Genomic DNA, 14,778 nt, shown 5'->3' with positions numbered 1-14,778 from the left:
TTATTTCTCTGGATTTAAACATTCTTCGAAACATTTGGGATAATGTAAGTACACAAGTCAGCAAAATATATAACACTGTTCTAGTGGTTTTTGGATATTTTAATAAAAAAATCTTACATATTGCATCTTTAATAATCACTGCTATACTGATAAAAACGATTATAACTTTCAAATTGTGTAAATATAATATATTATAATATACAATGAGGAAAAATGCCCACATTTTTATTTTACTTAGTACATTAAATATTTGTAATCTTCTTGGCAACAAAGATGGTTTGGCTGAATGTTACCTCGCTTTAAATAAATAAAATAAATAAATAAAATAGACAGACAGATAGATTCAAAAGCCAACTGAGCAACATGCATCATCAATCAACTTTCTGCTATGCATTTGACATTTTTAAGAAAGAATATTTGCATTCGTTATACTGACAAATAAAATGAAAAATGGTTCAATAATTTCAGTGAGATAACATATAATATAATATAATATAATATAATATAATATAAAATTAAATCAGTATAAAACACTTTAATATAATATAATCTACAATGTGGGGAAAAAAAATAATTTTTAACTAAATTTTTATGTATCAATGCATTAAAAAAGTAATGGTTGAGCAAACTGCTGCTGCGTTCTATTTATGACGTATTGACACAAATTTCAAATGATTTTCAGCGGTCGCTTTGTCGCGTCCAGTGTACTAGACAGACTTTAGCTGTTGTGGCGCAGACACTGTGTTACTCAACTATCGAGAAGAAACACAGCAACCTCGGCGTCCGATCGTTCTCTCCTCCACATCATGAGTAGACACGCCCCTTACTGCTGATTGTTTTTATGATCTAAAAGTGATCAGTTTAGGATTAGGGGGTGCATTCAGAGAGCCGGATGGTTAATCTTACCCTCTCCGGAGCGTGTCTGGCCTGGGATAGAAGGAGGTGGAGTGGGTTTGGGCGGGAAATCTGACATAATGCCTTGCAACTTATTCCGGCGGTTTTCTGAACCTGGGCAGAGGAAGTGAGAGGACTAAACAAACCAGCAGACAGAGCAGGGAAAAATAAATAAAAATCCACTGCTGCCAGTCACTCAGGTAAAAAGAATATCAGGGAAACAAACAAGCGTGCAGTGACGTGAGGACCGAATGGAGGTCCCGTCAACAGATTTCATCAACAGGAAGTTACAAACAAAAGCAAATTAAAAGAAAACAGTAAGTGGTCACAGCATGACAATAAAGGGAAGGGAAACCCTCACATCCACTGTCAAAAATGCATGCAGGAATGGCGAGTTGTCTAGTAGTACTTCTCATGACTATATTTCCAAAAATGTTGAACATATGGGCCTCCATACCTAATTCACGGCCGTCTCCAGATATGCGAGCTTCTCCCGCCCCTTCGCCTTCCTCTCCTGAGCCCAAGAAATCAAACTCACCCAGAGCGTCCTCAGAATCATCTTCATCATCGTCATCCTCAGGGTCAAGATCTGTGGTCATGGATTCTCCACCCATCTACATGTGTAAAGGCGACACGCTGTTAGGAACAAAACAGGATCGGTGCGTGCAGACCTTATCTTCATGTAAACACTCTGACCTTGCTCCTGGACTTCTTGCTTTTGCGTCCATCAATGCAGTCTGTAGTCATGCCCTGGAAGTCCTCCTCTTCATCACTGTCATCCTCATCGTCGTCCTCACAGCCACGAAGGAAAGGAATCTTATCCAGGACAGAGCTTCCCAACCGTTCTTTAGAGCTCTCTTTTCCAGCACGTCTGCAGGAGAGATATTTCTTCATGATTACCACAACAAGCATAACTGCAAAAACTTTAGTTTCAAAAATGGCCTTGCAAACACTTATATGAAATTAGAACACCGCTTTCAAGTCTCTTGTGGATTATTGATTGCCTAAACTGCTAGGAACAGCAATATGATGAAGTACACAATGTTCAGTTAGGAGTTATATTTATTATGAACAGTTAAAGGAATAAACAATCCCTCGGCCAAGAAACAAACTGCATTATCCTAACAAAATGCTGTCTGCAGTTGCCAAGCAACACAAGTCAAAGTGCAGTCAAAGGTGTGTGTTTATAGCAGCATTCAGCTGTGGGAAATTTGCTAAGTAAAATAAAACAAAATTAAAATGAAACAAAAAAATAAATAAATAAAAGCAACACAAAAAAAATTACATTGTAATGCAAAAAAAAAAAACAACAACAAAAAAACAGAACAAAACAAAAAAATAGAACATTACAAAAACAAAACAAACAGAACAAAAGAAGAATCAAGCACAAAAAATAAATACAACAAAAAACAAAACAGAACAAACAATAACAAAACAAAAAAGGAACAAAACAAAACAAAAAAAAAGCACAAAATTTTGTTTTAATTATCCATCGTAAAAAAAAAAAAAAAAAAAAAAAAACATAGAAAGCCAAAATACATTTTACAACCGATTTAAACATTGCTCATCCAATTAGAAATTTAAGTTAGGATTGTTTCAGTCTGTTTTCATAATATCCCACTTATCACACAAATAAATAACAAATAAATGGGTGTTAAACTGATTGATTTTTATTTATTTTTTTACAAGAGATAATTTAATTAATTTTACAAGAGATTGTTTAATATCGATTAAGATTCCTCAATTCCTAAAGATGACAGAATTTTCATTTTTGGGTGAACTATCCCTTTAATACTAATATGTCAAAATGCGTGTTGCTCTAACCGTTTGATTTGCTCTTCTATCTGGCACACTAGTAGTGACTCTCCTCCACTGTGAGGTTCTGGTTCTGTGGGCGGTTCGCTGGGAGGAGGCCCATTCGCCTCTGGGCTGTTGCGACCCAACAGGGAACGAACACGTTTGGAACGCATGTCCAAGATGGTGTCAGAATATCCCACCTCCTCCAGATACCTACTCACGTGCACACACAAAAACACCACATGCACAGGGTCAGCACAATATTTTTGATAAATAAATCTGAAAATGAATGCAAACAAAATACACTGACTTGCGCAATAACTGACGGCCCTCCTTCCAAGGCATCTGATTGGTTGGTTCTGAATCTGAATCTGCAGGCCCATTGGGTACTGTGAGAAACAGAATGATGTCACTGAACACAAAGAAAACATATAACCAGCAGCATACGGTATTTGTTCTGGGCATGATTAACATGTGTTGGTAAATTTGAACCACATCAAGTTTCATAAGTGCATATGTTTAATAGGTTAGTTTTTGTGTTGTTACTTGGTTCAGCTTCTGTCTCTGGTTTCTTCTCTCCAGGGCTCTGGTCAGTGCCACTTTTCAGCTTCTGATGTTTGGCCCTGGGATCAAAATGACAAGATTATAAGTGATTAACACACAAACTCTTGGAAACATCCTCAGATCTCTCAATGTGCTTCAGGACAGCATCTTCTCTCAAACAATTAAACAGAAAAAAATGAAAGCAGAAAATCAAGGCAACACAAAAAAGAAACCCAATATAAAGCAAAAAAATGGAACAAAACAATACAAAAAAGAACAAAACAAATACATAATAGAACATAAAAAGAACGAAAAAAAAACAATACAACAAAGATCAAAACAAAAATACGGAACAAAAAAAACAACAACACAAAACTACAAACCAAAAACAGAATAAAGCAGAAAAACAGCAAAACAAAACAGAAAAGTAACAAAACAAAAATATAACAAAGCAGAAAAATAACATAAAACAGAAAAGTAGCAAAACAAAAAAAAGAACAAAGCAGAAAAATAACAAAACAAAAAAGTAGCAAAACAAAAAAAGAACAAAGCAGAAAAATGACATAAAACAGAAAATAGCAAAACAAAAGAACAAAACAGATATAAAACAGTAAAGTAACAAAACAAAAAATAACAAAACAAAAGTAACAGAAAACAAACACACACACAAAAACAGAACATAAAAAAGGAAATTTTACAACAGCTTAACATGGCCCATCCAATTAAAATTTAAAGTTGTAACTGTTTCGATCCATTTTTTATCACTTTTTTGTAATGTTCTATTGTGTTTTTACTGAGCAGGGGTTTCACACTATACGGCGAGCTAAAGAGGCTCATCTGTGTGTCGGCTCACCTCTCCTGTTTCAGAGCGTATTCCAGCATCTTGATTCGCCGCACCAGATCCTGCTTCATGTTCTCCTGACCTTTCCTCTCACCCTGCAGAAACGCCACCTGAGCCTGAGACAGCAGCAGCAGCACAGGAAGACAGACAGACATAGAGGGAAAGAGAGAGATATAAATAAGGTAAGGGTTCAAACGAGATATATCTGAGTGAAAATGAAAGGTTATATGCAGAAGCCTCGTGATCGTACCACCACCAATGACATTCTGAGGGCAACGGATAACTAAAGGCCTGCAATTCCACAAGCTTTATTTTAGACTGCTGCTGACTGTGCGCTGACCAGAATCATGAAAGTCAAATATGTTGACAGAAAAGAGACGATAAAATCGGAGAAACCACAAACCATTCATTTCCAAATTTGTCATGGTTTAAAAGAGACAGAAAACAGATAAATAAATAAAAATGGGCCTCAATCGCCCCCTAGAGTCCACCGTAAATCCCACATCAATCAGAAATGCCAAATTACCAACAATTTACATCATTTCAGATTATTAATCATGTTTGCACGTCTCTACTACAAAATGTGCTGCTTTACGACCCAGCGAATCTATGCCTTTAGGTAAACAAAAACCTCTAATGCCGAGTTCACACAAGTCATCGGATCACAGTTGTTTTCACACTGCAGGACTATCTGGGGTAGCATTCAGTTGCTGCTGTGTTCACATTGCATGATGGATCGGCGACAAGAGGTTACACACTGCATGACTTTACAATAGGAAGAATCGAACCACTCTCCCTGTGTTCCATTCGGAAGGGCTCATCCCTATACCCTAATCCGTTCAAAGGGTTTACCCTCCAGAGTGAGAGCTTCGAAGTGTTGAAGGGTGCAGGGGACCAAACAACTATTTCTTGAAGTGCCCTTCAAGTGCCCATCATCACGTGCCCACACGGAGGAGCCGTCATCATACAAAGAATCTGCGCAAAGGATCATGGGTAGCCCGAAGTGTCCATCAGTTGTACCCTTCGAAATCCTTCATTCCGAAGGGCCCTTTGAAGTGGCCAGTATTGAGCACTTCGGTTTGGAACTTGCTCGATACGGTATTGTTTTCACTCCGAAGTGCCCTTCGGAGGGCGATGTATCCCGTTTGGAACGCACCGTCTGTCTGGTCCACAAACTACGTTTCATAACCAAACGCATGCGAGAAGTGATAAGGAAAGTGAGATCAGAGTTCTCTCGCTCGCGCGAGACTGGAAATGTTGTTAAAATGTTATTAAAATTATCCTCCATTTCTTGGATCCAAATAGACAGAGAAGGAGCCTTTCTCGGAACCGAAGCCATGCTTGCTGATATTGTGGTCTATAACTCCTCCCCGAAGCCCTGTACCTTGCTCTCTCATTGGCTGTAGGTCATCGCCGATGTATTTTTCAGTCAGAACTCGTTTCACACAGCAGGATTTTGAATCGCCGACAGGTCCAGATATTTAGCATGACAAATATTTCACGGGCGTCGATCGAGTCTTTTGAGATTTCTCAAAATCGAGTGAAAATCGGTGCTAAAATCGTGCAGTTTGAACTCGGCATAACAGTGATTAGAGTTGGTCAGCAGCACACAGGCATATTCTTGTTTTCACTTCTCCCTGGCACAGAAATCAATCACACACACCCACACCATCGGTGTATCTCACACAACAGAACTATTTAGGCATTGGAATATACATTCCACATTCAAAATTACATACTAATAGTAATAATAATAACTATAAATAAACTTATTTTTATTATTGTTAAAATCACACTGTTAATGTAAAACAATCTATAAATATGTTAAAGGCACAATATGTCATTTTTCGCCGCTAGAGGGCGCGTATTCAAAATAAATAAAGAAACAAAGGCGTAAAAAATGTGGCGTAAAGCAGCGCTGTTTTATCATACTAGATACATCTGAAAGTTCTGTTTTAATGCTACTCTGTGCGGTCGTCACCGGTCTAATAAAACGCATAACATATTAAAGCGTCTTTGGGGTTTCCATGTTTTCTACAAAACAAAACCGGAAATCGAGGGGTTATGACGTCATTGGCAGGTGACACAATGACACTATAGACACGGTCTGTGTCACTAGTTAAAATTGCTTATTTCTCTGGATTTAAACATTCTTCGAAACATTTAGGATAATGTAAGTACACAAGTCCGCAAAATATATAACACTGTTCTAGTGTTTTTTTGGATATTTTAATAAAAAAATCTTACATATTGTGCCTTTAATGTTTAAAAATATTACATATTATAAAACTTTTTAATTATGTAAAATATAATACATTATAATACATAAACTATTATATATTATAATGCACTATTATAATACTAAAACTGACATCATTATTGTTATTTACAACAACAACAAATTAATAACTATAAAAAATAGCTATTGTTGTTAATGTAAAATCAAACAAATAAATAAATAAATCCACCACTACCCTTAAAGGGGTCATATGATGTTGCTAAAAAGAACATTATTTTGTGTATCTGGTGTAATGAAATGTGTTTATGCGGTTTAAGGTTCAAAAAACACATTATTTTCCACATACTCCACAGTGCGAAGTTGATGTATTTCCTCAGCGACCAGCACGGATCAGCTCCAGGCATGACGAAGCGGATATCATCCTCTTTTGGAAGACCAAACAAAGTAGTTTCGCTTTCACAACGAAACACAGCGTCTTCACGACATGGAGGCAGCAACAATACTACAGCGAGAATAAGTTACGCCTTCTTTCGTTGCGTGAACATTTGGGCGGCGTTATGCAAATCTTCCCACATCGTGACGTAGACATGTGGGGGCGTGTTAGAACGAGCCATTTTAGCTAGGTGTGGTTGACTCTGAACTTTTATAAAGAATATCTCTTTGGATTTGAGACTTTAGTCTTTGCAACTTTACAGATCTTGTTTATGCACCAAGAGCCTGTAACACGTCAAAGAGAAAGGAAACATTGAAATCGCATCATATGACCCCTTTAATACTACTACTGCTGCTACTACTACTGATAATACAAACTATCATCATTTTCATGATGTAACATTATACTATAAATAATATAAATGATTATTGTTAATACAATAAAATAGCCATTATTATTGTTGTTAAAATCATGTTCATGTAAAATATTATAAATAAATTTGAATATCTGATGATTTAAATAAAAATATTAATAGTTAAAAAAAATGTAACTTTCAATTTAAATTAAAAAATTAAACTGCTTATTATAATGAATATCACGATTACCTTTCAAACAATAATACATAAATTATCATCATAATTTACAATATCAATAATATTAACAATATTTATAACAATAATAATAATTTCTAATAAAACTATCTTCTATGCCCAAAACAGGAACAATTCTAGCCTGTTCTCTATTTGATCTTTATGTAAGCAATGCCAAGCCATAGATAACGTTCAAAATCACTCCCTGTCTCCAAGGCTGACTTGAAAAGTAAAGAAAAGTAAAGCAGGTTGGCGCAGGTCCTCATGGAGACCGGCTCGACCGTGGTTGCCATGGTGTGGGCAGGCAACCTGTTATGGCAGGTCTTTGGAGCACTTTGACATTTTCACAAAGGCAAGTAATTGCCCATGTTTTCGGCCTTTGAAACTGGGATACTTGTCACACAATGACTGGGAATCTGACATCATTGTCAATCTAGGAAATGGACTGCTTGGGAAATTACACTTGCAATCTACCTATCAAAACATAATTAGTCTCAGCAGCACTAACAAAATGGAAAAATAAATCTGATGGCTTAGAATAGTTATGCAGCAAAAGTGTAATACTTCTACTTGAACTGAGACAGTTCTTGGTACAGTGTTGTTGCGCTGCAAAAAAAACAATATTTCTGGCCATTGAAGGTTAAGGAAGGGGCCGGTATAACCACACTGACACATTTATATGGTGGACCATCCCTCTCGTGACTTCCTGTGGGTGGGAACAGGTCAAGGGCACATACAAACTCTCTCTCTCCACATTAGCACCCCTTTGAGACTCAGTCCAACAACTAGAGCAGCAGACGTTTTCTGGGACGAGCCTTTTTAAGAATATATGAACCCAGTGAACTCATTCATCTGAAAATGACTAAGTGTTTTTATACAACTTTTGTTCAGTAAGATGGTCTAACCTTTGACTTTCAGCCTTTGGTGAAGCTTAAATGCAAAAAAGGTTTTATTGACAATACAATGTTATATTGACATTAAGGGAGTTGACAGGTGAAGCTACCTGTTGTTAGACTGATGTGCATCTCTTGTGTAAAGATTCACATCATGAATAATTTGCTGACTATGTGGCAAACATCAGTATTAGACTACAGTATTAAACTACATGCAAGAGTTGTAATAATGACGAACAGTGCTAAATAAATATTTCTTGACTACACAAGGCTAATTATAAAATGGATAGTTAGTGTTAATTGTAGTTATTACCACTCAAACCTCTTTCAGTAATCATAAAATCAACAGAGAGGATTTTTGTTGTTGTTTTAAATCTCTTGCCATTTTCCCACGGATGGTGACCTATTTGATATGACTACAAAATAATAATAATAACTATATTTTTTTATTATGATTATGAAAAATATATTGCACTAATGTTACTATCATGTCAAATAAAAAAAAATGAGCAGTTAATAAAAATTATAGAAATTAAATTTAAAATTAAATCAAATAAAAAATGTATAGTAAAACTGCAAAATTAAAAGACAATAGTAGTTACTATTTTTCCATTTTCAAATGTTAAACCATGAAGCTTCTGGAGGTTTTCTGTCAAACAAATAAATGTGCTATGGTAAATGAGCTGGATGCAGATGAATCACTATGAAACTGAATAATTTATTTAATTAAACTACAGCCTTTGTGCTTTGACCCTGCAATATCAATTTTCACTAGCTAGCATGGCATCTCACACCTTACTGAATAATTAAAATATCTTCAGCTCATTAAACCACATTAAAATACTAAACAAAAAGATCAGGCCCTTCTAGCAAACTGTGTAAAGCAATGTTATTTCAGTAATTATTCATGCAGTTTTTAGAATTTTGATTTTGCATTTATTTTTATATTTTGGCATTTTCTCACTCTCAGCCCATCCAAGATGTAGATGAGTTTGTTTCTTGATTGGAACAGATTTGGAGAAATTTAGCATTACATCACTTGCTCAGCAATGGATCCTCTGCAGTGAATGGGTGCCGTCAGAATGAGAGCCCAAACAGCTGATAAAAACATCACAATAATCCACAAGTAGTCTACATGTCTCCAGTCCATCAGTTAACATTAAGTAAAAAGCTGCATGTTTGTAAGAAACAAATCCATCAAGGCATTTAAAACCATTGCTTCTGCCTAAAATACCATAATCCATAATAACTCTTCCACCAGTGGAAAAAGTCCATCCACTGTTGTCTTCTCACATCTACATCCACCCACATATTTGTTTAGAACTGTTTTGGACTGTTTTTGCTTTTTAACAGTGCTTGATCTGTGCATATTTCTCTCCTGATTCAGACAAGACTTTTTCATGGAGAAAGCAAAATTATGGATAGAGGACTGAGCATTTAGCTAGAAGCAATGAAATAGGTGAATTTCAAATTAATAATTTAATTAATTAATTAATTAAAATCATGGAACTTATACAATTTAACATCAATTTAGTAAAAGCTGAACAATAATAGCATTTTTAGGGCCCTATGAAATGTGTTTGTCTTATTGTTACAAAATTCAGCGTTTTTCATTTTAATTTTTCTGGATTCCATTTTAATGGTTTAATTAAATTTTAATAATCAATCTAATTATTTGAATGCATAAAATAACTTAATTTATTACAATTTATTTTTACAATAGCACCGTGAAAGGTTTTGTTTTTTTCAGAAATTCTGTGTTGTATTTTTTCTGGTTATCAGAAGAAGGCATATAATATTTTAATCAAATGTAAGTTAAAACAAACTTGTAATAATTGTATTAGTAATACTAGTAGTATTACGTACATTCTACTGCACAATAATAATATATTTCTGACACAATTTCTTCAAGTTAAACCAAACTTTTATTTTGACGGATTGCCATAAGGACCTTTAAGTTTCTGTGTGTATGGCATGAAGATAGTTTTTCTCAAAATGAAATGGTAAAATACTCATGAAGTGACTCTCAGAGCAGTTCTGGGGATTTTGCTCATGTATTTATGTCCTCATTTATTTATACGCATGCACGCTTCAGATTTATTCACATGTGTAGCTTAAGTATGTGAAGTGCGCCATTCGTTCACACGCAGAACATGCACGATTCATATTTAAATAGTCTTTTTGTGGCTTAATATTTACAGACACTAGCCCATATCGCATTTTGACAAGTGTACTGACCTACCTTTTATTAATTCATCCAAACTTTGACAAATTCCGTGACATTCCGCGTTATACAGTAAAATTAATTTTTATGATTGGATTCCGCGATTCCGTCCGTGTTTTCCGCATTGCGGAAATCATAAGGCCCTACAATGATATTAACTTAAAAATGTCTTAATGATTGGTTTGTTTCTTACAAACATACAGTTTTTCGCTTCACAAGATGTTAATGGATGGACTGGAGTGGTGTGGATTACTTGTGGATTATTGTGATGATTTTATCAGCTGTTTGGGCTCTCATTTTGACGGCACCCATTCACTCCAGAAGATTTATTAGTGAGCAAGTGATACAATGCTACATTTATTAAAATCTGTTCAGATAAAAAATTAATTAAAACCCCTCATCTACATCTTGGATGGCCTGGGCATGAGTACATTTTCAGCAAATTTTCATTTTTGGGTGCACTAGCTATTCCTTTAATTTTAACAACTTTGTTATGTGTTTGTCATTATTATTATTATTTTTATTACTTACTATTATTTTAAATATGACTTTTATTATACGTTTAATTTTTCATTTGTATTTACTTACAGTAAAAAAATGGACATTTCAGCTAGTTGCCAAGGCAACAATTAAAAAAACATTGTTTTTCAATTAATATTTATATTTTATAGTTTTAGTTAACAATAATCCTGCATCAGAGGACGTCATACCTGTCCTGCCTGCCACAAAGGAAACACAATGGCACAGGTGTCCCACATAAAAACATCAGGGAATGTGATGCCCCACGGCAGGGGAAACCAAGGAGGAGTGGAGCTACTCTCACACTACAACTGTCCCTTACCATCCTTTTATAGGCCGAGTCAAAAACAATGTGTGTGTGTGTGTGTGTGTGTGAGACATGGAAAACATAGCAGTTGGTCCCTGAAGTCTGTGCACATTTCCATGGGCATGTCCAGAAGAGGCCTGACAGAAGAAGAACACATCCACGAGAGCCACAAAGCCTATCCTTTTATAGAGCACACTGGCAACTCCTTATGTAATCTACTACAGGCACTGTTTGAATGGGGTCACTTAATTGCAAAGCTTTTCTCAGGCCAAGATCTACTGCAAACTGGGCCAGTGGAGTCCAGACTCAAAAAAGTCGGTTTAAGCAAATTTTATTCGGGGCAAATCCCTAATCCTCGGTTGAAACAGCTTTTCTCCGCTCTCTAATATGTTCTTGATGTGAGTGCAAGCTTTCCTAATAGAATTTATGTTTCTAGGTTTCATATAAAATAACTTGAGCTATACATCTCTCAGATGCCGTAATACGATGCAAGTAATAGCACTAAATGACGAAATCGTGCTAGACACACAGATCGGCTCTCTTGGGACTGAGGAGAAAAAAATAAAAAACTTGCTTTAATTCTCCAGCAGGACTGCATTACGGCATGCCTTGAACAGAAGCTTCACAATTTACAAAAGAAGTAGCAGTCAATAGGGTCATATGACATCACAAAGTCAATTATTATTAAAACATCTATTTGAATGTAAATTTCAAATAAATGTCAGCCGGAGCTCTTTTACATTACTGCCTCTGAACTGCCTTGATTCTATTATCTTGCACTTAATGCCAGGTTTCTGAAAGAAGCAAAACAACAACAGAAATAGCATTGTAATTGTGCGAAGGACAGGAAATTAAGTGTACTGTACAACAGGCTTTTTTGTACGGAGACCAAAAAAAGTGCTTGTTTGTGCAACCCTAGGTGACCTCTATTCTTAAATAATAAAAAATAATCAGTAAAACGTATTTCCTAATGACTTTATAAACCTTTTTGGAGAATTAAACGTACAAGCCTACAATGTACACAACCCATGCAGTCCGATTCCTAAACAAATGACTTGTATAAAATATTTTCTATAATCAATCAAGCTAAAATATCAGTGTAGTCTGATTTCGGAATGAATGACTCTTGTCAGCTGATTATTTTCGATAATTATAAAACACAAAATCGTACAAAGTACACAACCATTGTAGTCCAATTCGTTAAGTTACTTGTATGAACCAATTCTTTTAGCGAATCTAACTAAACTTGACAACGAATGGTTTGTATAATGCTTCTAGGTGAATCAAAAATCATCCAATTAAAAACATTTACCAGTAACTCGAAGCATTTACTGAATTTAACTGACTCACTTACTAAACCTCAATTTATTCCTTTCGTCATGTTTGAATAGAAATGAAGCAAGAAATACAATTGTTTTTTTTTTAGTCAATCTAGTTCAATTCATACACAAATGACTCTTATGAGCAGTTTTTTAGTAAATCAAAAACATAAAACTCCACCAATATAATTTGTTTGCGTATCAGATGACTCTTAAACAAGCTGGTTATTTTTATAAAAAAATCAAAACACACATTTGGTTTCAGTTCCTGAATTCATTTAGCTCACTTTCTGAACTGCAAGTTAAAGGGACAGTTCACCCAAAAATTAAAATTGTATTATCATCTACTCGCCCTCAACCTGTATGAGTTTCTGTTGAACACAAAAGAAGATACTTTGAAGAATGTGGGTAACCAAACAGTTTCTGGTTTCCACTGATTTCCATTGCATTTCTTTTTCCAAACTACTGAAGTCAATGGGGACCGGCAACTGTTTGGTTACCCACATTCTTCAAAATATCTTCTTTTGTGTTCAACAGAAAGAGAAACTCGTACAGGTTTGGAACAACTTGAAGGGGAGTAAATGACAGAATTTTCCTTTTTGGGTGAATTATACCTTTATTGTTTTGGTCATGCCCTACTCGAAATTATGCAAAAACTTACACGTGATATTTCAATCAGATTTCAATCCGTGTGGACTTGTTCATTTGTTGTTCAAATGACAACGTGTAGTTAAAGATACGCAATATGAGTTTTGTTTTAATCAAATGTGTTACCAAATTCGTTTATTATTTGTATATAACGTTAGTTACGACCAGTTAATGTATTGCATTTATCTGCTTTTGAAATCTGATCTCTTCATTGGCAACAAACTGCTGACAGCAGTAAATACAACATGAATTGTATATTTGATTTGTCTTTTCCCCCCCCAAAAAATACTAAAAGAATTAGAATCGTTCAGATGAATCAGATCCAGAATCAATTCCTATCAGGGCTGGATTGGTAATCGGGCATACCGGGCATTTTCCCGGTGGGCCGACGCACTTAAGGGGCCGACAGAATGTTTTTTTGCCGAAAACCATCCCGCAGGGACAGCGAGCAGCCAGTGGCCCATTGGTTTGTCTCCTGTTATTGACAGCATAAACATCCAATCACAATGCTCTATAGACGGAGCGATTAAATATTTTGCTCCGCCTATATAAATATATAAAAGTGGTGATGGGCCGCCTGGACCAAAAAATGCCAGGGCCGATTTTTTGTCCCAGTCCAGCCCTGATTCCTATCCTAAGGTAGGTATGGGTATTCAACAAAAGAATAATTGTTACAGTTACATTTGCTACTGTTTTAATGAATACTTAAACCCGATGTAATCACAAAACTACATCTAATCAACGATAATAGCAGGAGATCGTGACTTCTTCCTGCGTCTTATCTGTAAATGAGCTCTTCCTCAAGGAATCCGTCTGGAAGAGACCAAAACAAGCGATTTAAAAAAAAAAAACTCGTTTTTTACCCTCAGCTCGTCTCGTTCGGCCTCCCAGCGATATTTCTCGGCTTGAAAGCGGCTCCATTAAGATCCAAAGATCAGCATTCATAGGAAATAAAAAGCGTGTGTAACATTATACATATGCCATTCAAAAGCTTGGAGTCAGTATTTTTATTTTATTTTTTATTCTATTTTTTGGGAAATGATAGAAATTAATACTTTTATTTAGCGAGGATGCTTTAAATTGATCAAAAGTGATGATAAAGTAATTTATAATGTTACAAAAAAAAAATTTTTTCAGATAAATGCTGTTCTTCTGAACTTTCTATTAATCAAAGAAACCTGAACAATTCTACTCAGCTGTTTTCAACATAATAATAATAATAAATGTGTTTTGAGCAGCAAATCAGAATATTTGAAAGATATTTCTAATCTGTAGCTCTTACATCTGCATCTGAAACCAGGTCACAGTGTATGTGAGACAGAGAGGAGGCAGACAAGATGGCAGTCAGACTGACATTAAAAGAGGAAGACCAGAGGGAAGGGTGACAGTGAGGGGTCCGGCCACAGTGTTGCTATATTGGGACAAGGGTGCAAGGAACGGTGTTAGGACATAACACTAACCCACTAACATCCAGAGAACAGGAGTGAGACAGAGTCCAGGAGGTGATGCGAAGGGAAGGAAAGGATAAGAG

At 35.7% G+C, this 14,778-nt stretch overlaps 1 protein-coding gene across 4 annotated transcripts in view; it reads right to left on the bottom strand.

Moving 5' to 3' along the window:
* strn4 (striatin, calmodulin binding protein 4) overlaps nt 1-14,778 on the bottom strand; it is a 29,256-nt gene that overhangs the window by 13,240 nt on the left and 1,238 nt on the right. For 2 of the 4 annotated variants that reach the window (XM_016500380.1, XM_016500378.1), the window contains 7 exons: nt 4,088-4,191; nt 3,238-3,314; nt 3,002-3,080; nt 2,719-2,904; nt 1,591-1,765; nt 1,352-1,508; nt 907-1,008 (listed from right to left, as the gene is read on the bottom strand). In XM_016500380.1, coding sequence (XP_016355866.1) covers nt 907-1,008; nt 1,352-1,508; nt 1,591-1,765; nt 2,719-2,904; nt 3,002-3,080; nt 3,238-3,314; nt 4,088-4,191 — 880 coding nt within the window. Of the gene's footprint in view, nt 1-906; nt 1,009-1,351; nt 1,509-1,590; nt 1,766-2,718; nt 2,905-3,001; nt 3,081-3,237; nt 3,315-4,087; nt 4,192-14,110; nt 14,145-14,778 lie in introns of all 4 variants that reach the window. The other 2 variants (XM_016500379.1, XM_016500382.1) reach the window with 2 other exon arrangements.

This window comes from Sinocyclocheilus anshuiensis, unplaced genomic scaffold, assembly GCF_001515605.1.
Source record: "Sinocyclocheilus anshuiensis isolate Anshui unplaced genomic scaffold, SAMN03320099.WGS_v1.1 scaffold374, whole genome shotgun sequence".
NCBI lineage: Eukaryota > Metazoa > Chordata > Actinopteri > Cypriniformes > Cyprinidae > Sinocyclocheilus > Sinocyclocheilus anshuiensis.
This window is presented reverse-complemented; position numbering and strand designations above follow the sequence as displayed.